General features: G+C 33.0%; 3 protein-coding genes across 4 annotated transcripts; 1 reads left to right on the top strand and 2 right to left on the bottom strand.

Annotated features, from left to right (window-relative positions):
• Positions 1 to 411: 411 nt before the first annotated feature.
• On the top strand, positions 412 to 5,274 carry LOC114164009 (geranylgeranyl transferase type-2 subunit alpha 1). Its single transcript, XM_028048460.1, has 8 exons — positions 412 to 626; positions 717 to 870; positions 983 to 1,143; positions 1,385 to 1,489; positions 2,363 to 3,148; positions 3,270 to 3,450; positions 3,770 to 3,953; positions 4,484 to 5,274. Exons 1-8 carry the CDS (start codon positions 511 to 513, stop codon positions 4,870 to 4,872), a joined length of 2,076 nt encoding a protein of 691 aa, XP_027904261.1. The 5' UTR covers positions 412 to 510; the 3' UTR covers positions 4,873 to 5,274.
• An 836-nt stretch (positions 5,275 to 6,110) lies between these two features.
• On the bottom strand, positions 6,111 to 7,285 carry LOC114196338. Its single transcript, XM_028086951.1, has one exon. The coding sequence runs from the start codon at positions 7,085 to 7,087 to the stop codon at positions 6,422 to 6,424; it is 666 nt and encodes a 221-aa protein (XP_027942752.1). The 5' UTR covers positions 7,088 to 7,285; the 3' UTR covers positions 6,111 to 6,421.
• Positions 7,286 to 9,704: 2,419 nt separating this feature from the next.
• LOC114196337 (serine/threonine-protein kinase CTR1-like) lies at positions 9,705 to 17,041 on the bottom strand. 2 transcript variants are annotated; one of them, XM_028086950.1, is made up of 15 exons: positions 15,821 to 17,040; positions 15,250 to 15,548; positions 15,012 to 15,156; positions 14,695 to 14,810; positions 14,206 to 14,414; positions 13,332 to 13,829; positions 13,185 to 13,225; positions 12,859 to 12,927; positions 11,984 to 12,084; positions 11,801 to 11,885; positions 11,626 to 11,724; positions 11,479 to 11,547; positions 10,893 to 11,024; positions 10,565 to 10,659; positions 9,705 to 10,033 (listed from the first exon to the last, which is right to left on the bottom strand). In XM_028086950.1, the coding sequence occupies exons 1-15, from the start codon at positions 16,544 to 16,546 to the stop codon at positions 9,937 to 9,939; spliced, it is 2,781 nt and encodes a 926-aa protein (XP_027942751.1). In that variant the 5' UTR covers positions 16,547 to 17,040; the 3' UTR covers positions 9,705 to 9,936. The 2 variants fall into 2 exon arrangements, 1 of the variants encoding a protein (XP_027942751.1); XR_003606658.1 differs by lacking the exon at positions 9,705 to 10,033 and adding an exon at positions 10,758 to 10,812 and having other exon boundaries at positions 15,821 to 17,041.
• Between the last annotated feature and the right edge of the window lie 4,995 nt (positions 17,042 to 22,036).

The following is a 22,036-nucleotide window of genomic DNA, read 5'->3' as shown; positions in this document are numbered from 1 at the left end:
ACACAAATTTAAAAAACACTCTAGAAAAAATATATTTAAATTTTGTGAGGATAATTTAAAATACAATCTTGTATATTTTTCTGAACAAAAAATTTCTTTTATTTTGTAGATTTTTTTTTTTCAAATTCGCTTTGTTATAATAGAGAGGTGACTTTGTATTTTCAAAGATTTCTTAAACTCTAAAGTGAGAATTATTTTTTGAAAATTTTATTTCATAACAGCTAACATTTAATTTCGAAATACATCTTGAAATTCTAATTTTTTGATATTTGTTTAATCACAATATTAATATAAGATTCTTTTAATATATTTTAATATATTCTAAATAACATTTTATAAGAAATTTAAAACATTATTTTGTTCATGAGAATTTTTTTTCTTACACAAACTCTAAACCCACAACCGGGTACAAGCTCCTATTATTAATTATCAGAAAACAATGAGATCTGCCCAAACACTAGAACTCAAAACGACGGCGAAGGGCAGAGGAAGTGTGAATTACGTTTGAAAATGCACGGTAGGCCTCGCAAAGCGCTTAAGCAAGAAGATGAAACTGCTTTATCAGCAAAAACTGAAAAGCTTCGTTCACTCCAAGCTCAGTTCCTTGCCAATCACCACAACCGCATGTTGCTTCTTCTTCCTTCAACTCTTTCTCTTTCTCTCTCTTTCTCTTCTCCTTCGATTAATTCCAATTGTGCAAATCTGGTTGGTTGCAGATATAGCAAGGAAGCGCTAGATGTGAGTGCGAAGCTTCTAGAAGTTAATCCAGAGTGTTACACTGCTTGGAATTACAGAAAACTCGCGGTTCAAAACCTTCTCACTAACTCCGATTCCGATCCTCATTCTATCTTCCAAGACGAGCTCAAACTCGTGCGTGTTCACTCTCAGTTATTGCGGTTCAATTGTTTGGATAAATAATTAGTTTATTTTTTTTTCTGTGAATAGATTTGCTAGAGTTTTTTATTTGTTTCTAATGGTTTAGGTGGAGATTGCGCTGAGGAAGAATTTCAAGTCCTACGGCGCGTGGCATCACAGAAAATGGGTACTCAGCAAGGGGCATTCGTCCATCGACAACGAAATGCGCCTTCTGAATGGTTTTCAGAAGGCCGATCCTCGAAATTTCCACGCGTGGAATTACCGAAGGTTCAATACTGTTTCCTTTTGATGCTCTCTTTTCAACCAGAGAAAGAAAACGATTCAATTTGAGAAATTTTTGTTTCTCCTGTTTGTTATTAATTGTCGAAAATTTAATTCTGGCGTTTTGAAAAAAAAAAAAAAACACGTTTTCAATGCAGTTTTGCGAAATAATTCTATTTAACTCCTATCGAATGCTAAACTAAACTGGTTATGTTGGTTTCCTTTTATGCGTTGATTTTACTTCCAGGTTTGTTACCGAACTGATGAAACGATCTGATGAGGATGAGTTGAAATACACGGAGGAAGTTATAGGAGCTAATTTCAGTAACTACTCTGCATGGCACAATCGTAGGTAGTTATAACTAGAAATTTACTCATTCAAAGGAACGTTCTTTTGCTTGCTGGTTGTGTGCCTTTTCTGTATGAAGCCAATTATTTAATCACCTGAGTTACATAAGTGTGTTTTTCAGAACTTGTGAATTGACATTGGACTGTTTTGCTTGTGTTTGTATGTTTCTCTGAAAAGGCATGAAATTGAAATGTTAGGAATAAAATTATCTTCGTATTGTACATCTTTGTCTACATATGTTTGTTTTGTTCTTAGGTTATGTCCTTGAAATAAGCATCGGCATTTATCAACTCTACATCATTAAATGTTTTCCATGTGAGCCTTCGAGGTGCACTTTTGATATCTATGCTTGATCAATTGTGACCAAGAAAAGTGGTTTGATTTCATGTCAATAAGAATCAATTAGCTGCTAATTTGAAGCATTCTATAAGATTCTCGTGTAAATGAAAAAACTGAAAGCATATCATTGGGTGCGTGTACTTCAAAAAATCAGCCTTTTTGTTGCTTGATATGGTGACATGCCATGTTCTATCGAAGTATAAAACTGTCCTTTTCCCACGTCTTAAATGATCATCATGATGCAATGACTTTCATAATTCCAGAAATATTTTGACATTGTAGGAAACAGTTTGTGCAAGCTGTAATGCACTAGGTACTAATACTGCCCTTGCCCTTCATTAAAATAGTGGGAAACCCTTTTTTCCATTGAAGGCTTTTGCATAGTGTTTATTTGAACCAACTCCATTCTTTAGGACTTTATTTCAAGGATAAAATTTGACTTGTCTTGATCAACCAAATTTATTAATCTAAACAAAAAGGCTGAGAAAGGTGTATCAACTAATTTTATTAATATATATTGCATTTGGAATTTTTCAGTGTCCTTTTGTCAAATTTGCTGAAAAGAAAGGCTGAGGGATATTTCCCGAAAGAAAAAATTTTGGAAGAGGAGTTTGAACATGTTCACAATGCTATTTTTACTGACCCAGATGATCAGAGTGGCTGGTTTTATCATCTTTGGCTTATTGATCAAACCGTAAAAACTGATGCTCCTCTTCTTGTTTCGTCTTGGCCATCCCATGGATCTAATATAACTGTAATTGGGGACAACAGCCTTCAAGGTTGTGGTTTGTCTCTTCTAGATGGTACACTATCAGACACGGCAACTCTACCAATCATTCTTAATTTCAATCAAGCTGTAGAAGGAATAAACTCATCCACAGTGTCTATTAAATCTGAACTTTTAAAGGAGGAACTTGTTTGGAAACCTCTTTTGACGAGCAAATCGAATACTGCTAAAGTTTGGGTTGTATATCTAAACCTTGGAAATATGGAGCTTCAATCGTCAAAAACCTACTCCGTAGATATCAGCATTGGACATTCTAAGGGTATTGTATCTTCTAATGAATATCATTATGGTGATCCTTCCCAAATTTCCTTTAAAGTGTTTGTACAGACTCCATCTATTGAACAATCTGAAGGACAGGGTGGGAAAAGGACTACATGGAAGGATACAAATTTCCATAAAATTGATCATTTTCAGGAGTCAGATCCCATTCTTTCTGCCGTCCAAAATCACCATATTCCAACAACTTCCAATTGGCCCACTGAGGAAATTGGTGAAGAAATAACTAAATTTCGGGACTTATTGTCAGAGTATGATTGGTAAGGTTTATTTTTTAAATAGATAACTTTATGATTTGAAATCCTGCTTTGGAAGTTTTATTCCCATGTTTTTGTCCCTGTTTTATTCTAAGATAATGTGTACCCTTTTCCTTTTTTTTAGTAAAATTGGAAAGCTTACACTTGCAAGACTTTTGACTGCTCTTGATTTGTTATCATCTCAACATGATGGAAGAAAATCTAACACTGAAGAAGTTCTTCAACTTTACACCGATCTGATGAAGTTGGATCCAACACATTCTCTATACTACAAAGACGAGCATAGTCTAATATCACTAAAGCAGGTAATTTACTTTTCTTCAGAATTATTATCTATATAACATGATCTTATTCGACTTTCACTGTTGTTGATAAAGATGTCAAATACTCTTGTGAATATTATCTTTCACAGTCATGTTGGCTGTTTTCAATTTGAAAGGTAGATGTGTGTGTGTGGGAAAATATTTTCAGAATTAAACTTACAAAGTCGTGCTAGACTTTTGAAGCTTTTATCTGGACACGCTGGTGTATTTTTATATTTACTTTAACTTTACAATCGTCCAATTGTCTGTTTCTTCAACAATACATCATTTTTTCTCTTTTTATGTTTTGATGATTCTGCAGATAACTTCAACTAGGGACTCTTTACTACCATACTGCCACTATTATAAAGATGCAACAGAAACAATCACCGGTTATGTTTGTCTACGATTACAAAATCTATCATTGTCACGGCTGGGATCCATTGAGAATTTATTGTGGGTGCAAATGCTAGACCTTAGCCACAACGAACTTCAATCCGTTGAAGGTAAAACTCGTGTATCTTGTAAATTTGTTGTAACTTAGTTTTTCTATGTTCAAATACAAGAAGAGCCTATCCATATTCCTTCTTAGTGGGGTCAACAACATAGCACACAATTGGGCTTAATTAAACTGTATAAAGTTATGCTCTTCTATTTTCTCTTTAACTTACTCAACAAGCTGTTTTACGTGTATTGGCAAACCACTAGTCGTCCTCATGTTTCTATCCATGTTTCCTACGCCAATGGAGCATAAACTATCATCCTTTTGAATCTATACAGCTTAAGCAGACTACTGATGTCAACAGTTTAATAAAGTTTAATAAATTAATATTAATGATTTATGTTATTTTGATTCTTGCAATATAGATTTACTTAGTTTTATAAAAAACATGATTTCCAAATTCTTATGCAGCAGAATTCAATCATGAAAGGTTGTCTCTAGCTTTGGCTGTATCCTTGGCTAATCACTTTTGGAAAATTTAGCTTTTGACGTATCTAAAATTGAAATAAATATCATGCTGAATCTTTTTGACAGGATTGGAGGCAATGCAGCTTCTATCTTGCTTAAATCTGAGTCATAATAAAATTGGTAGCTTTACTGCTTTGGCGCCTCTCAGATTGGTTAAGTCACTTAAAGTGCTAAATATCTCACACAATGAGTTGGGTTGTCACTCGGTTGACACAACGAGATACTTATGCTCGTCTCCTCTATCTCACACTGAAGAATTTGCATGGGACCGTTTTGAAACCCTCACTGGCAGTGTTAGCGCCACAAAATTCTGGGAAGCTTTCTTGATTTTTGGAAGCTTGGCACTGACAGACTTAAACATTATAGGGAATGCAGTAGCCGATGAAAACTTCAGGTCATTTCTCGTCAAAGTTTTGCCAACGCTCAAGTGGCTAGATGACGAAGAACTATCTTGACCAATCTTGGCTTTTATAGACGCAGTTTTATCTTACTGGTATAATGTGAAGATTTTGCATTTGGTCCTTGTTGGCATCAGGTGCTACACTGCTAGTGACATTTTTACTGTTTATACAAATGTCGAATGACTTCTTGGGTAAGTAGTACAAGTTCCATGTTGAAATCTCTGCTTCCCCTTAGTCGTGAAGAAGATGCAGTTTATACGATCCTTAAGCATGTCATGTATACGGTCGGTGATATTAGGCTTGCATAACTCTATTTATATAAGTTTTTATGCCAAGACACGAAGGTGTAGTCCATCCTTGTGAAGGATGAAGTATCATTTGTGTATCAATCTCATGTTGCTGTGATCTTAAACTTTTATTTTGAACATTGTATTAATGAACGGTTTTGGGATTTGCTGCCTCGCTTTGCTAGGAGTAAATTGATTTAGTAATAGAGGAAAAGACAGGTTGCGAATCAGTAGAAAAAAAAATAATTTTCAGCTCTTTGAACTGCATTGTTGTTCAATAATGGATAACGCTATGTTGCACACTAAATCTCAAATTATGAATAATATTATGTTCCTCTCTGAATTATTGGTTTACATTTTCTTTAACATGTTTACTTTTCTATTATTTGTAACGCATTCAATTCAAGTCCACTAATACATCTAAGACATAATTTAAAACCGAATGTTATTAATTACGTCGGTGCAAACACATACTGATTAAAAGTTGAATTCTAAATAAAGTAGTTTTTCTTCAATTGAAAATTAATCGATTGGTACTTGGAGAGAAGAATCTTCGTATCTTTTAGGTTCTACTTCTCGTGATTAAAACCTGTAAAATAAATCCTCAAAAACAGCTAAAAAAGGGCTCCGGTTTGATAGAATTTCTATGTATTATGATTATTGACGAGGGTTTAGGGCTGTTCTTGCTTTACATCCGAAGAAGGTTATTCTTGCAGTTGAGGAACATGCATATGGGCTCTCTTCACACTTCTATGGTTACTAAGACAGCTCCATATCCAAACGTGTAATTCAGCCCAAAACAATTAAGAATATAGTACTCAGCATTATATCCCAATTTGATTGAGATGGTAAATCTAGCAACCAAAGCAGATATGATTGTAACCATCATGCGGCATCGAGTAACTTCTATCAGTAAAAGATAAAATAGCTTGATTTTGTAAGTGTTTGCAATGTAGGCATTTTCTTCACAGTTTTTTTTTTTTCAGTAGTTCTGAATTGGGCATATTGCATAAAAAGCACTGATGTTCTCGTGTTCTCAACAACATATGCTTAGGAACAGAACATAAAAGTGTAAGAAATACAAGGCAGTGTGCGAGGTAAGAAAATTCCCCCATACTAAATATGTAAATTTTCACCAGTTAACAGCTATAGAATTGAAATCCTTCGGCGAAAATCATTATTGATGTTAGTGCTCACACTTAACATCCGATCACAGTATCCATAATCGAAGATTATAAACAACGATATTGATATTGATAACAAACATACAACAAGCAAAGCGATATCATCTCAAACCTTTGATTCGATAGCGAACGCTACGACGAACCCAACCTGTTGAGAGCTTCCTGAGCCACGTTCAATTGTGGCTCCAATTGGAGAGCCTCTTTATAAGCCTTCTTCGCTTCCTCTCCCATCTCATTTTCCTCATAACACTCTCCCAGCATGCACCACGCTTTCGGGTTCCGCGGACTCAGCTTCACCGACTCGTTCAAATCCGCCAGAACCGAGTCAACGCGCCGCTCGCTCAACGAGATCTTCAGCTCCGCTCTCTTCAGCAGCGCGTCGCCTCTCTCGTCGGCCGCCAGCGACGCCGCGGCCAGCGGAGACAGCGCGGCGTCTAGCGCGTCCAGCGCGTTGCTACGGAAGCCCTGGAGATCGAGCGCCATGGACTTCAAGAAGTGCGAGGCGGCGTCCTTAGGATCTAGCGCGATCGCCTTCTCGGCTTCCTCTAGAGCCTGTTTAGCGAGTGAGACTGTGACGGAGGCGCTTTTCGATCTTCTGGCTTGCGCGACGAGTTGCGCGCCTTTGACGAAATGGCTCTTCGCTTGGACGGCGCGTGGATTTGGGGGACGGTGGCGGAGCTTGGCATAGAGGCGCTGGGGAATGCCGTGCATCCAGAGGAAGGAGACGATGGCTATGGAGATGACGATGACTTGTAGCGCGATATCGCGAATCATTGCTTTTTTCTCATCGGGCTCCATTTTTGGATTCTCTTGTAGTCACGGATCTGCAGAGAAGTGGTGTATATAGATAGATTGATGGAAGAGAAGAGTACAAAAATTTGACAAGCTTTTCTGGTCTTCTTCAGTCAGAGACTCTATGCGTAGACCACAACGTAGCCGCCATGGTTCCTTTGACTATTCATCTACCTTCAATCCAGGTAAAGCAATTAATTCTCATTTTTTTATTGTTTTCAACTATACCCTCTACTATTTTCTAAATTAATCAAACTATAACTCAATAATGTTTTCCACTATTTTCTTAAACTAATCAAACTATAGCTCAATAATGTTTTCCACTATTTTCTAAATTAATCAAAACTATAACTCAATAATGTGTGTCACGCACTATGGTTTATGCTATTTATGACACACATTTTATACATCCTAAGATTTGGCTCTTCATCCTGAGCCTCTCTCACCGTGATAAAATATTTTTCTACATGTACAACCACCTTTTCCTTCCTATTCAAAATAAAAAGTATTTTATTAAAATAATTTAGTCTTATAACACATGAGATATGACAAAAAGAAGTTGAATTGTGTTTTAGAGGATATTTTAACAATAAAAAATAAATAAAAACAACAACAAAGGCCGTTATTTCTATATTAATTTATTTCAATGAATGAAACTACATACGGGCTTTCAGGTTTTTTTAAGACATAATTTACATAATCATTTATTATCACTCACGGCCTAATATTTTATTTTATTTTTTTACTTTTCTCTTTTGAAGATTTTTTCAAGCAAGATCATTTTCAAGTTTTTATACTCTTCCATATAGATAAAAGAAGACAGTACAGTAATGATAAGTATGAAAGATGAAGCTTTAACAGAACACTGAAAAGATAGTAAGATACTTTTTAACAAAACTTTATTACAAAATAAAAACTTTTAAACATTGTTATTATTGTATTTTCTCGTATATTGAGTTTTCGAAAAAGATAATTATTGCGTTGCATTGCAAGATATTTAGGGTATTGTTTAGAAGACATGATTAAATTTGTTATAAGGATAAACATTATTATATTAGTGTATTGAATATCGTTTAATGCATGAGATTACTCTAAATTTTTCTAACATTAATAAATAGCTCTTAATTCATCATTTTATTTTAACTTTTACAATCTATCTATTCTTTCATAAATTATGAAGAATGAAATATTAAATACTTTTTTCTTAGTCATATAATTAAAAAAAATTACATTTTTTATTCCAAAATAAACCATATGTATTATTTTTTGAACTTACACTATATATTATATGACTTTAGACTTTAAACAATACTTTATTTAAATTCTTAAAATGTAATTATTTGTATCTTTTGGTTAATTATACTAAATTTAGTCATTTCATCTAACATATCGTCCTTGACCTACTTATAATATTTTTGAATAAAACCTAAAAAAATCATCATTATGTCAACATGTTATTAAATTATATAGACTTATTTTATTTTAAACGAATATCACTATCACATGTCTTTTAAATAAATGACATTATATTTTTATAAATATTATTTTAAAATAAATCTTATAAAAAAACATTTTTATATTAAATCATTATTTTTTTATTGTTAAGACATTGAGCCCTGTCTAAACTAATATATTTTATGTTAGGACTCCCGTTATATTATATATATCAATTCATTCTAAGTAAGTCACTCTAGAGTTTTTTTATTAATAAGATGTAGTAAATGATAAAATTAACAGATGATAATAATTAAAGAGGAAAAGCTATAGTTAAACCTATAATCTATGCAGAACATATTGGATGCCCACTATTATCGTCCATAATTTATAATATTATTTTAGTAGCTACGTTATAAAATAATTTTACCGAGCTTACTTCCCAGTTTTTTTTTTGTATTAATTTTGTAAAGAAACAAAACGTTATCGTTTTCTAGATTAACACATGTAAAAAGCTAACATGAAAAGCAACTAAAGAAATACATTAAATAAAAGATTTGAAAAAATGTTATAGCATAAAAAGTAAGAATAAAAAGTTCTAATTCTAATTTTACTTTTTATGATGCAATAATTAGTTCAGCATTGAGGATTTACAATAAAATTAATGCCAGAAGAATTGGAGAGGGGAAGGCTTCCACACAAAAACTTAACAATATATTATTTTCTAAATAATGTAATCATTAGTTTTTCTTTTTCACTTAATAATTTTTTTTTATGCACATGTTAGAAGAATTTACAATCATCATGATTGAAATGAAATTTAGAAAAATACAAAATTTCAACTCTAGAAATACATTATATCAATTACTTAATCTATTTTTTTTAATTTAAAAACACATTTCAATTCAGTTGTGCAATTTACAAATATATCTTACATTTTATATAATTTAGATTATAACTATGAATTATATAATTCAAAAAACACATTCTGCTTCAGAATACTATTGCACAATTTCAGATATACTTAAAGAATCTAAATATATATATTTAAATCCCAAAAATATTTTAAAATGCGTTTTTTTTGTAAAAAATATGCTTTCAAATTGAACAATTGAGACTAAATTTCTAAATTATCCACTCTAATATTTCCAATTATAGAAACCATTTGAACTCTTCTGTAGAAAAGAAGTAGGGAAACACCGAAAGAAATTACAGGATTTATTTAACCATTGTTATGTCTCGCCCCATTTTGGTGAGACCACAGCTCAAGCAATAACTAATTTTTCCCACAATATTTTTTTAGATAGAAGGCAAATTTTGATAAAATATTACGACAAAAAATTAGATTTGTTAACTAACGCTTCCATATAAAGGGCAAGAAGTTTCAGGCGCAAGAAATTCCAATTACGCGCTGCATATATCTATGTATCTCCCATCTTTATCAGATCTGCTGGAGATTTTATCAGCTTTTTTAGTGATTCAACTATGCTACCAAAAGATGGCCGCTCACCAGGGTCACTGCCAAGTAAATAAAGCAAGCATCAGAAGTAGAAATAAATGTTTAGGAACCTAATTAACAATGCAAAGATAACAGGTGAATTATGCAGATTCTTCTAAAAGGGGATCTTTAGTCTCCCTTTGAGAGCTGAAGTGAGAAATGCTTAAATGTCCTTAAGGAAGTCTCATCTAGTTGATTTCATATCATATCTCGACTAGAGATAAATTAATTTTATATTATATAAGTGGGTGAAAGATATTACTAAAAAAATCATTTCTATGAGAAAGTCGTTTAATTTTATATCCAAACTTGGTTATCTAAATTTAAATTGAAATTAAAATCTGTTTCATGAAATAATAGCCACTTATTCAAAGTAATGGAAAATTTCAAATGAATCGGACTATAGTGTCTTGGTCAAGTTAAGATTGTTATTACTTGGATCAGTGTTCATAGAGAACCCAAAAGTAAATGCTTGCATTATTCTAATAGGATTGGATCGAGTGACACCATTATCTTCATAATTTACAAACAATGGCATGGCTAAGACTTACTCGGCCCAACAAGATTCCATGAGGGAGGCCAATGCTGGGGAGATGTTTGGAGGGATAGCAAGCCTCCTATTCTGGAAAGCAACAGCTCCAACCACCTGAGAGTTCACACGGTGATGATCATTTTACAATCTATTAGTAAAATTAGGAGATTTCATTAAGCACTTGTTTGAAATATGCAAGCTCGCATGTATACCTTTACATCATATGTCCGTTTTAAATTAACAATTTCTTGCAAATGGTCCCAACTACTGTATAAATAAACACATTAAGTAAAAGAAATTGGTTTCTAACATTTACAATTTAGAGCATATGCATTCATTGTGTTTACCTGGGCAGGGCTAAGTCCACTCCATGGCTGTTTCAAGGTCACAAGTTCCCACAGGATAACTCCAAAACTGTATACGTCAGATTTCTCATTGGAAGGTTCTCCACGAAGAAATTCTGGAGCCATCCACTCAGGCTAAAAATAAAATTAAAAGTTACACACTTATTGAGTTCGAGTATTGCGAAGTAAAGTTTCAACCTGTGAAATATTAGAGAAATGACGAAAAACCTAGTATACAGACAAGAATGCAAGTCTGTTGTTCACTTGCACACCTCCCACCCGAATGAACCAACAAAAAAAAATTTGACACTCATAAAACCAATATCTGATAACCAATCATCTATCCGAACATGATTATATCATTGGTTCAGGTAGTAGGTACCAAGTTATTAGAAGTGGCAGTGAATTAACATGCATTCACAGGTAGCTACAACATTTCAAGTTTAGAACTCTTAATTTTGAACTCGAAAGTGCTACTCCAGAAGATGAGGAAAGAAGTGGACTTTTACTCATAAGATAATTGGAAGTTATAACAAGAAATTGATATGATTAAGTTTGCAGAATGAGAAACACGAGGATGAATCTTAACTGTTCCAGCAACTGATTTGGACGGTATGAAAGTGTTTGCCTTAAATCTGGACAATCCAAAATCACAAACCTGAGCATAAAAAAATTCATCAACTCGCATAAAGAGGTTAAAATGTGATAATAAACTGTTAAATCAGTAGCATTCTACCTTCACAGTCCAATTTTTATCCACTAACAAGTTTGGGGATTTGAGATCCCAGTGCACAATTGGAGGTTTCAGACAGTGGAGATAATTGATTCCTTTAGCCTGCAATCAAACAAATGATATGTTATATACAAGATAAATAATATAGTGTATAACAATAATAATATCTGGTACAAACCACATCCAATGCCATCCGCAGTCTCTTCCTCTTGTCCAGAATTTCACCAGATGCTGGTCTGTGTATCAGGCGGTATAAACTACCCCTGTAACAAAAAATGTATAGAAACAGTAAGCCAATGAATTCTTTATGCAAGAATGTGAAATCTTATCGTCAAGGATATAAGAAGTTAGTTTTTCTTACCTAGGCAAATACTCTGTCACTATTGATAGATGGGGGCGTTTTGTAACAGATCCCATGAAGAGCACCACATTCGGATGGCGAACCCGTTTCATTATTGCAACCTAAAGCGATGTCATAACCACTTCAATATAACTATCTTCTCTGCTTTACCACATTAATAGAAGAGGGTTTCATAGACCAAGTTCTACATCTTATTGTGCACAACTAGTGTTGCTTAAAAATACTAGTTTTAAGCATGTCAGTGCTACACATAGTTCACTATTTTGCCCTACAAACCATGCCAACTTGAATAATTAGAGTTTATGACATGCAAAAGTATTATACAAGTTGGAGAATTGTTGTGTCTGTAAATACCAGGGGATGATTTTCACAAATTCAGATTCTGATAGACTGAAGCGAGGTCTGTACATTTGAACTTAAAAACGGAATACAAGTGGCCAGCGAGCGAGCACCCAATTGAAATGAAATGCTGACATGTGTGGACGAGTAGAATACGTGTATATTTAGTTGTGCAAGAAGCATACATCTCGTATGCATAACAAAGGCAGGGCCTTTAGAAATGTGAATAATTTCCACCCATCATGATGGGAAAAAAACTAGGAACAAGCATTCAAATACCGAAACTGGAAAAAAAAAAAAAACAAGATAGACACAAAATATAGTACTTTTAGGAAAGAGAGTTTTTTCTGATCTAGAATAGGACAAGTACATAAGGATAAGCCAAAAGAATGTTATCTTGATGAGCATAATTGATTATCAGCTAATACGTATGCCTTGCCTTAAAAGTACCATATTTATAATATTTAGATGACATAATAAAAATCACAAGCAATGCAAAAATAGAGGCCTAATACATTGGTCTCATGAATACATACCTCTCTCAGGAACTCCTTCAACTGATCATCATGGAAATCCTGAACTGTTAAAACCTTGACTGCAACATCCTGCAATTTATAAAATAACAAAATAATCTCCAAAACCTAATTATATATATTCACAGAGCCAACAAAGGACGAATCAATGCTTAAATACAATGTAATGTAATCGCTTCATTTTGGTGGACAAGTGTCCTTCCTTCAATTGAAATCACACAAACAAAGAGTAAATTGTATGAAGTAATTGGAAAACTACTTTTGTAAACTAAAATGGGAATGTCCTAGATAAATTCAACATGCTGAAAAAAGTGCATATTAACACGTACCGATCCATGCCATTCAGCACGGTACACTGTCCCGAATGAACCTGCAGAGGAAAAAAGGCAGCTGCATTTAGAGTCACCTAATGAGGAAACAGTCCAAATACTAAAGTTATGTGGATTTTATATGAACAGGGGAGGCAGAAAAAGTACCAGCACCAACACGCTCTTTAATTCGTAAATCCTCCCATGATATCTCAAGCCAGTCCATTGCAAGTGATGGCTCAAGATTCACATATCTTGGAATATTCCCAGCAGGTAAACAACCCTTGTTTTCACTTCTATTGTCTACCTGTTTCAGTTCTGACTGGCTGGATGAACCAAGTATAGATCGCTTGAAACTACTTTTCACCGCAGAACTTCCATTTACAATGATCTCATTGTTGGAAATTTCTTGTAATTGTACTACATCTTCCCTAAGGCTTGGATATTCATTTAGTGTTGCCTCGATGTCTGGATGGAGAATTTTAGAATCATCTTCATGGATGGTAGGCAAAACCGAACTAATAACTGAGCATTCCTCGTCATTCCCATCTAATCCAAAAGGAATTAGAGATGGTTCTGTAACTTCACAGATCTGATCAACTGAACTATAAATGGAGCTTCTCAGCAAATCAGTTTCTTTAGCTTGTTGATCATTATTTCCGCAGCCTGCAGTCCCGATCATTAAATAGTATGGCTAAGACCAACTTCAAATTAGATTACTAGAAATCCTCTCAACTCGTTATAAAAATTACCATTAGTAAAACTACAAACTTGATTTAATGGTCTGAATAGCTCGAGGCAATATAATCACTTACGAGGTTGTGTTACTCCAACAATTAATTCATATATTTACAGAAAGTATACTAATTTGTACAAAAAGAAAAAGTGTGGAAATAATGAGACCATCATGCAAACGAGTTTAAATAACATGCATCTTGAGGCTCCAAGTATTATATACTGATGGCTACACTAATTCTTCCTTGATGTTAAATACTAAAAGGAATTTGAAGATCAACTTTCCAAATAGGTAAAACCAAAATACCTGAATACGGAAGATTTTCAGGATTAACAGGTCTGTCATTGGAACCTACGGATTCAGAACTTGCCATGTCATCCATATAAGGTGATTGTGATTCTTTTAAGTGACAAATTTGAAACGGGGAAGGCATTGAAGAAACATATGCTCCATTTATTGAGGAATCTGGTCCATGGACATTTCCTGGTTCCCCAACTAGGTCAACCACATATTCCCTGTCAAATGAGAAATATCATGATACCTATGAGAGTAGGAAGTAATGTCATATGCCTCTGATAAACAAACGTGTCTACAAGAAGTTACCAGTTCTATGTCAAAGTTCTGATAGGCAAGCAAAAAATAACAACAAAAGATTGAGGTTAAAAAGAAAAATGATTAAAACTACTGATGGAATCAACACAATTGTATTTATGACTGACAGAATTTCACGTTGTCATTACTATCACCACATAAAAGACAGAAAAAATGAGCACCAAAGTCGAGTGTTGTACTAACCTTGAGAGCTGTTTGTCATCTTTAATTTTGACTAGGCAAGAGGATCTATGATCTGCAACACAATACTTGCAACCACGAGCTATACGACAGGGCAAACCTATGTAATCTGCCAATCTCTGCATTCAAAATCCAATTAACTGTGAATAACTAATTTGTATGTGAAGAATCATTACGTCCAACTGAGTCCAAAACAATCCCAGGCAACACTAATGCACCCTCTTCACGCATCCAAAATGCTCAACAATATTCTTACTCAACTGAAATATTTTTCAGTCATACCCTACAAAACTAAATGCAGGAAAACGTTAAATTTTCACCTTAAAAAGTATTGCCCGATGCCTACAAAGCCCAGTAGACAGGCTGCCAATGGGAAGCACAACACACTTGTGCAAAGTCCTCAACTTCTTACTAACCAACTTCCAGCGCTTGTGAAGATTGCCTTGCTCCACCGGGAACATACCCCTTCAAACATTCAAACATAACCTTAATTAAAAAGGAAAAAAAAAAAAAACGTCACACTCCCTCGAGAAGAGATACGCTGCATCTGATTCTTACCCCATATAAATAGCTACCAGTTTCCCTAGCTGCTCCACTAGCACCAAGGTGTTCTCAGAAGCACAATACAACTCTTGCGCCTTATCTTGAAGCAGCTTCAACCGAGAGTCCTCGCGTCTATCAACAAGCACCACCTCCATACAAGTTTCGCTGGGCTCAACCGCTTTTAGCGCCATCAAAGTAGGAATCCTTCTACCTTCCTCCACATCATTACACATCACCCAAAGATATGGATTCATCCCCAGTATGTTATAAAACCCGTCAGATATCTTGTCCGTGTAAGATAAACATCCACTCACCTGAATCATAATAGAAATTAGACTTTATATTTGAATATAATAAAAAAAAAAAAAACTTGAATCCAGTTTCTTAATGCCTTTAAAAGTTGACTCCGATTAAAATAGAGTTTTACTTCAGTAATTTACGTAATTTTTTTTCGAAGTGTAAATATGGTTCGCGAGATAAACCTCTAATTTGAATAAGAAAATACTAAAAAAGAACATAAGAAGCTTCATATAATTTTTATCCAATGATGTTCTGTTTAGTCTTAACAATGAAGTGAGTTTTGTACCCATAGGCGGTAAGAAACGGATTCAGCATCCCAGGTTTCGGTTCCTGGAGTGAGAAAAGGTTCAGTGACGAGGCTAGCCAAAAAGTTGAGCCTCTTCGCTAACGTGAGTTGCAAGATATAGCTCTCTTTCGACTTCTTCGCCAACTTCTCCGTGCTCTCTTCCTCGACCTCCTTATCCTTGTGCCTCGGCGCAGCAATAGTAGTGAGAGTGCGAGATGACGACGTTTCCTCCTTAATATCGCTGGAAAAATTGCAATCAAACGTCGTCCCCGAAAACAAGCTTCCAGCATAGCTGCTCCCGCTCGATAGCCTCGGCAGCGAAACCTGCCGGTCAAAGCTCTGGTCAATGGAAGCGTCCTTGATGGTAGTTTCCCGCGGCAGAAGTAGGTCGCCTTCACAATGGTGGTCTTGGTGGTGGCCGGAGTGGCTGACTTTCTTGTCGATCAGCCAATCGCAGAACGCGGCGATTTGCTTTTGTTTAGTCCGGAACTTCTCGCCGGCGGCGAACAGGTCGGAGACTGCGGAGTGCTTAGCGGAGGAGAGAACGACGTCGTTTTCTTTAGTCGGAAGCGGTTTGTTCGGAGTGCCGCTTTCGACGCTAAACGTGTCATGTTTGATTGAGTTGACGATTTTCTTTTTCTCGTGATCTAACAGCTGTTTGGAAGATTCATCCAACCCTCGCTCCGGAAATTGACGCGGGAAAATGTATGTGGTTCTGTGAGGCATTTTCGCTCTCCACTTGTTCTCTCAGTCACGAAACTCTCGCACCTCACAGACACAGATATTGCACGCACTCACGTGCGAGCCAACGGAAACACAAACTACTTTTACTTTCCGTCTTCGCCGTTTCGATCCTCTCTTTCTCCTCCTCCTTCAACAACCTCAACCTAAATTGTTCAACCGATTCCACTGCTAACCATGGATAACAATACAGTGTTATGCACAGATAAATTGCATTCAACTCTTTTCGAATCTTAACGAAACCGCGATATCGAGAAACTGAAAGTTGCGGATTAAATGCGCGATCGATTTCGCCAGTTTCTGAATATAACTATGAATTCTTACGAGTGAAACAAGAAGACGGTGATTTAAGAGTGGGAGATTGAATATGAAAAACACGAATCGAGAATGTGAACTATGGCTTGTGACTTTTGACGTTAGTTGTGGTTTTAGCTGCAAGAAACTGTGAAGTTTTGTAATATGGAGTTGGAATGGCAGAGGGAAAAGGAAATAATATAAAATCAGTACACTAACCAGCGCTGGGGTATGGGTGCGCACCATAGTTACAAAGGTGACACGTAAAACTTGTGACCAATTGTAGCAAGACACGTAAGGGTAACGGTGGCATGTAACTTAGTAGCCTCTTCTGCCGCGGGTTTCTGTGTAGTATACTAGCAGGTCTAAAATTGGGAGACATGCATTTTCTTGTTCATTAATATTTTTTTATTTATTTATGAGACGATATTGTTATATTATGCATGAAAATATAACTGTGATTAAAAGACAAAAGAATGTGGGATGAAACTCTAAACAGTAATAAAAATATATTTTTAGTTTTTTTTAATTATTTCTTACCCGTTTAAATGAGTAGAGGATTTTCTTTATTTTATTTTTCTTTCATTTTCAATAATCTAATTAGTAAATCTTCTAAAGAAAGTGCCAATAAAAGTGACTCACAGAAGTGACCAAGAGCAAGGAACCTAGACAGCTCATCTTTCTTCTGGCGTAATGTTTTGTTTTTAAAATAGTGACAAATTTTTATGCTAAACAAATTGGTACAAGAGTCTAGATCTCTTACTTTTGTTTACTGTTCTTTTAAATAACAGCATGTGATGACTGTTGGAAGTTTCGACTGTGATACACTGATATTGAAGTCGTGAACGTGCTGTAAAGGTCATTTGCTTGGTATTTTTAGTGTAAAGTGTTGAATACTTTCCTCTTTGGTCCAGTGTCACTTGGTATGCGTGAACCTATCCAACTATTTATTTAACCAAACATTTCCTTTTTCTTTTTTTTTTCTTCCTCCCCTGTCATGAGCTCTTTCATAAATAGAATTAATTTGCTTGCCATTTGTATAGTATATATACATATTATCCCAATATTAGACTAAGATAGAAAAAACTTATCCAAATAGACTAGTTTATTAAAGAATTAAACATATTTTTAGTTTTTAAAGTTTGAAATAAAATTAAAAATTGTTTTACCAAATTTTATAAATAAATAGATATAATAATTTTAACTTAACAATTATTGACTTTTTTTTAAGTTTAAAAACTAATTATAATAAAGTTTAATACATTAATAAATTTTAATTTTGGATAAAGTTTAAATATTACAAAAATATTTAACCATTTATTAAATATCAATGTGCCCTGTTGCATAATATATGTCTAATTAATAATAAGTTATATTCAATGACAACAAGTGAAAATAATTAGGTAAATGTGCTTAGTAGAACAACAGTAAAATAAACTTCCTTTGGTCACAACCTTTTGATCACAAGAACTACATAATCTGGAGTTGTGTGTCGTACATGTTTCTCTCTACGTGTAAAATAAACAATTATTTTGTTTTAACTCTTGCACAATGCCAACAATTGATAAATTTTAATATGCTATCTTTACAAACTTGGATAAAACATAATAGTTTTCGTTTCATTATGGAATCTAATTATTTTGTTTTGTTAGACCTCCATACACAGAAGAAGATTGATGCTGTTAAAAACATACACGGTCTGCTAATTCTTGAATTTACCCCTTCCCAATCTTTTTCTATTTCCATTCATTATTGTAATAGTAACACATATGCTACTTGACATCGTTGTTTAGGCCATGTTTATGTTTATGTTTACAAAATTATTGCTGAAAAGTTTCTTTTAAGTTATGTTGACTCCTCTCATCATTATAGCATATGCTATTTGACTAAACAAATTAGACTTCCTTTTAATAATCAAGATAACTTTAATGATGAATGTTTTTATCTTGTAGATGTTGATGTTTGGGTCCCCTTTAAGGATCTCACTCATGATGATTGTTGTTATTTTCTCACTATAATTGGTGATAAAAGTCGTTTGATTAAGAACAAATTTGATTACATACACCTTATTCCGAAAATATTTTCATATGTTGAAACTTAATAAGTAAAACTCAACTTGATTACACACAAGAGTGATGGTTGAAAAAATAATATACTTATGTTCAAGTATGTGTCTAAAGAAGACCTTCATTTGGTGGATAAGTAGGGACAATAGTATATAGAAGACGTTCATTTCGTAAATATGATCTGGATTCATTTTTATTTTGACAGGAAATCACCATATTGATTATGTATAAGTATGGGGAATCTCCAACTTTTTCAACTGAATATAGGATAAGTATGGAGATATACATATCCGTCTCGTCCCCGTACCCGCTAAAATATTTGTCCTTGTCATATATCTATCCCAATTTAAACTATGAAAATATTCATAGTCAATATATATATATATATATATATATATATATATATATATTAGCGTAAACACAGGCGCCATCGTGCCTGTGTGTATGCATTTTTTAAATATGCGTGATATTATATTAGTAGGTGATAATATTGTAATGTTATTAACTTAATATATAAACTAAAATTATATTTATTAAAAATAAAGTGAAATATATCATAACAGATGAAAGAATAACCATTAATAAATAAGGAATAAAAGATTTTATAAAAGAACGTGTAAAAGTAACGGTCAATTTTTAAAAATTTAATAAATTATTATATTTAAAGGGTAAAATTGGTATTTTAAAATGTGAACACAAAAAGGGGAATTCCCTCTATATATTGTTATAGATTATTAATACATACTTTATATTTTTTATTTCTTTTAATTATTTGGTTTGTCATAAAATTCATTCGCATCTCCAATATATTTTTTATCTTATCATATAACATTTATGCAATTATGTTCAAATTATGTATCTCACTTAAATATTTTTTATGTCTCACATTTAAATATTTCTATTTTTTTCATATTTTTATTTATTGTATATTTTCCTTTCACATGATAACGTTTAACCCTATCCGTTTAAGTGTTCAATACCATAAATCTTTAATTTACTATGTAATATAAAAATTTATCTTCTTTACTCTATTATTATTAATTTTTGTTTTATTTGAAAAATTATTTTGTTTTGCTAATACAATTTTTGTTATTTCTTAACCATTGACTATTTGAAAAGTTTTATAAGATTTATATCGTATTTTTCATTTTATCATACCCTTAATTATATATTTATTTTTCTTGTGCAATTTCATTCAATGGTTTCTCAAATTGTTTCTAAGACACACTTTTGATAATTTTTTAGTATTTTTATTTGTTTTTTTTATAATGTAAAATACTATTTTTATATATTTTATATAATTATTTTTTATCTTTTAATTCATTATCATACTTTATTTTTGTCACTATATTTGTATAAATAAATTTTATTTAATAATAAGTTATATTCAATGACAAGTGAAAATAATTAGATAAATGTGCTTAGTAAAACAACAGTAAAATAAACTTCATTTGGTCACAACCTTTTGATCACAAAAACTACATAATTTGGAGTTGTGCCGTGCATGTTTCTCTCTGCATGTAAAATAAACTCCTTTGGTCGATGGAAGTCTCCTGCAACCTCCTCTGACTGATCCTATGTTTGCTAATTGGACTTGTGCGAACAACATTGTCATATATAGGTTATATAACTACGTTTATTGCAACTATACAACTATGTTTATTCCGAAAATATTTTCATATGTTGAAAGTTAATTTAACACTCATCTCAAAACCTTTAGGTTTGACCATACAAAGGAATTATTTTTCAGATTTTTTTTTTAATAAAGGTGTTTTGCATCAATAATCTTATTTTATATGTTCAAAGACCTCAACAAAACAGTAATCTTAAAAGGAAACATTTACATATTATAAATATTGTTATATCCTTAAGGTTTTAATTTAATATTCCTGTTCAATCTTCGGATGATTACATTAACATTGTTGTTTTTCTAATGAAAACTCTTGGTCCTAATTTAGGAAACAAATCCCTTATGAAATATTATTAAACAAAAATTATTGATTATTCTACTTATGAAGGAAAGAGATTGGAATTTTATGTTACGCATGAACTATTTTTTTCTTATAGACATCAATTTAGTCTTAGGACTCAGTTGCGTTTTTTTCCTATACTCCCATTTTTGTTGTTGATTCCTTGTTTATGGTTTAGTCCAATTCAATTTACTTCGACCAAATTTCTTCATTTTTTTGTACTTTTTCCGCTTTCTTTGTGCAATGGTTAAATTGTTGTGATTTTGACTATTTGTTATTTTGGTTTTATTTTTAAAATGTATCAAGATTTAATTAATTTATTTTAACATTTTTATGAACTTAACTTAGTTGCAGCACACCTAAATATATATAAAGAACATTTACGTAACTATTTTTTTTTCTTAGTCTATTATTTAATAAACTTAATTATAACAAATCTTAATTTATTTAATCTTTTAAACACAAAAAAAAATCAAGAACTGAGATTAGAAAAAGTTAAATGATAGTATAAATATGCATTCAGAGTCTTTATGCACCAGTGGCCAGTGCACCTCCATCTTCTGTGTCTATTTGCACCTCTTTCGATTTTGATTCTTGTTACACCTACTTTGAAGATGGTGATGAATGACAAGGCTTGAGGAAGAATCAGAAGGCACAAATAAGGGTCTATGCAATCCTTGAGTGAGGATGACATTCTGGATCAAAAGTTCCAAAAAAAATTTATAAATTTGAAATATCTTTCAAAATACTAAATAAATAAATATATATATATATATATATATATATATATATATATATATATATATATTCTAAATTAGATATTCTGAAAGATATTTTTAAATTTAAAAGTATATTCTAAAACACTTAATTAAAAATATATAAAAGAAAAATCCCCAAATTTAATGTCACGAAAAGTATCTCCAGACCCATAAATATATTTCGAAACACCCATCAAAACATTAAATAGTTAATTCAATTGAAAATATTATAGTTTAATTAAATAATTAATTTAATTTCCCGGTGTCATAGAACTTTGTAATTTAGTTTGATTCAACTTTTCTCGTCCACATGAAGTTATCAGCTATTGACTAGAGCACAGTTTAAGGATTAAGGATGTAAGTACACATTCTTTATTCAGGTTTTAG

The sequence above is a fragment of the Vigna unguiculata genome, chromosome 9, assembly GCF_004118075.2.
Source record: "Vigna unguiculata cultivar IT97K-499-35 chromosome 9, ASM411807v1, whole genome shotgun sequence".
In the NCBI taxonomy this organism is placed as follows: Eukaryota; Viridiplantae; Streptophyta; class Magnoliopsida; order Fabales; family Fabaceae; genus Vigna; species Vigna unguiculata.
Note: the sequence above shows the minus strand (reverse complement) of the source record. Positions and strands in the feature narration are given on the sequence as shown.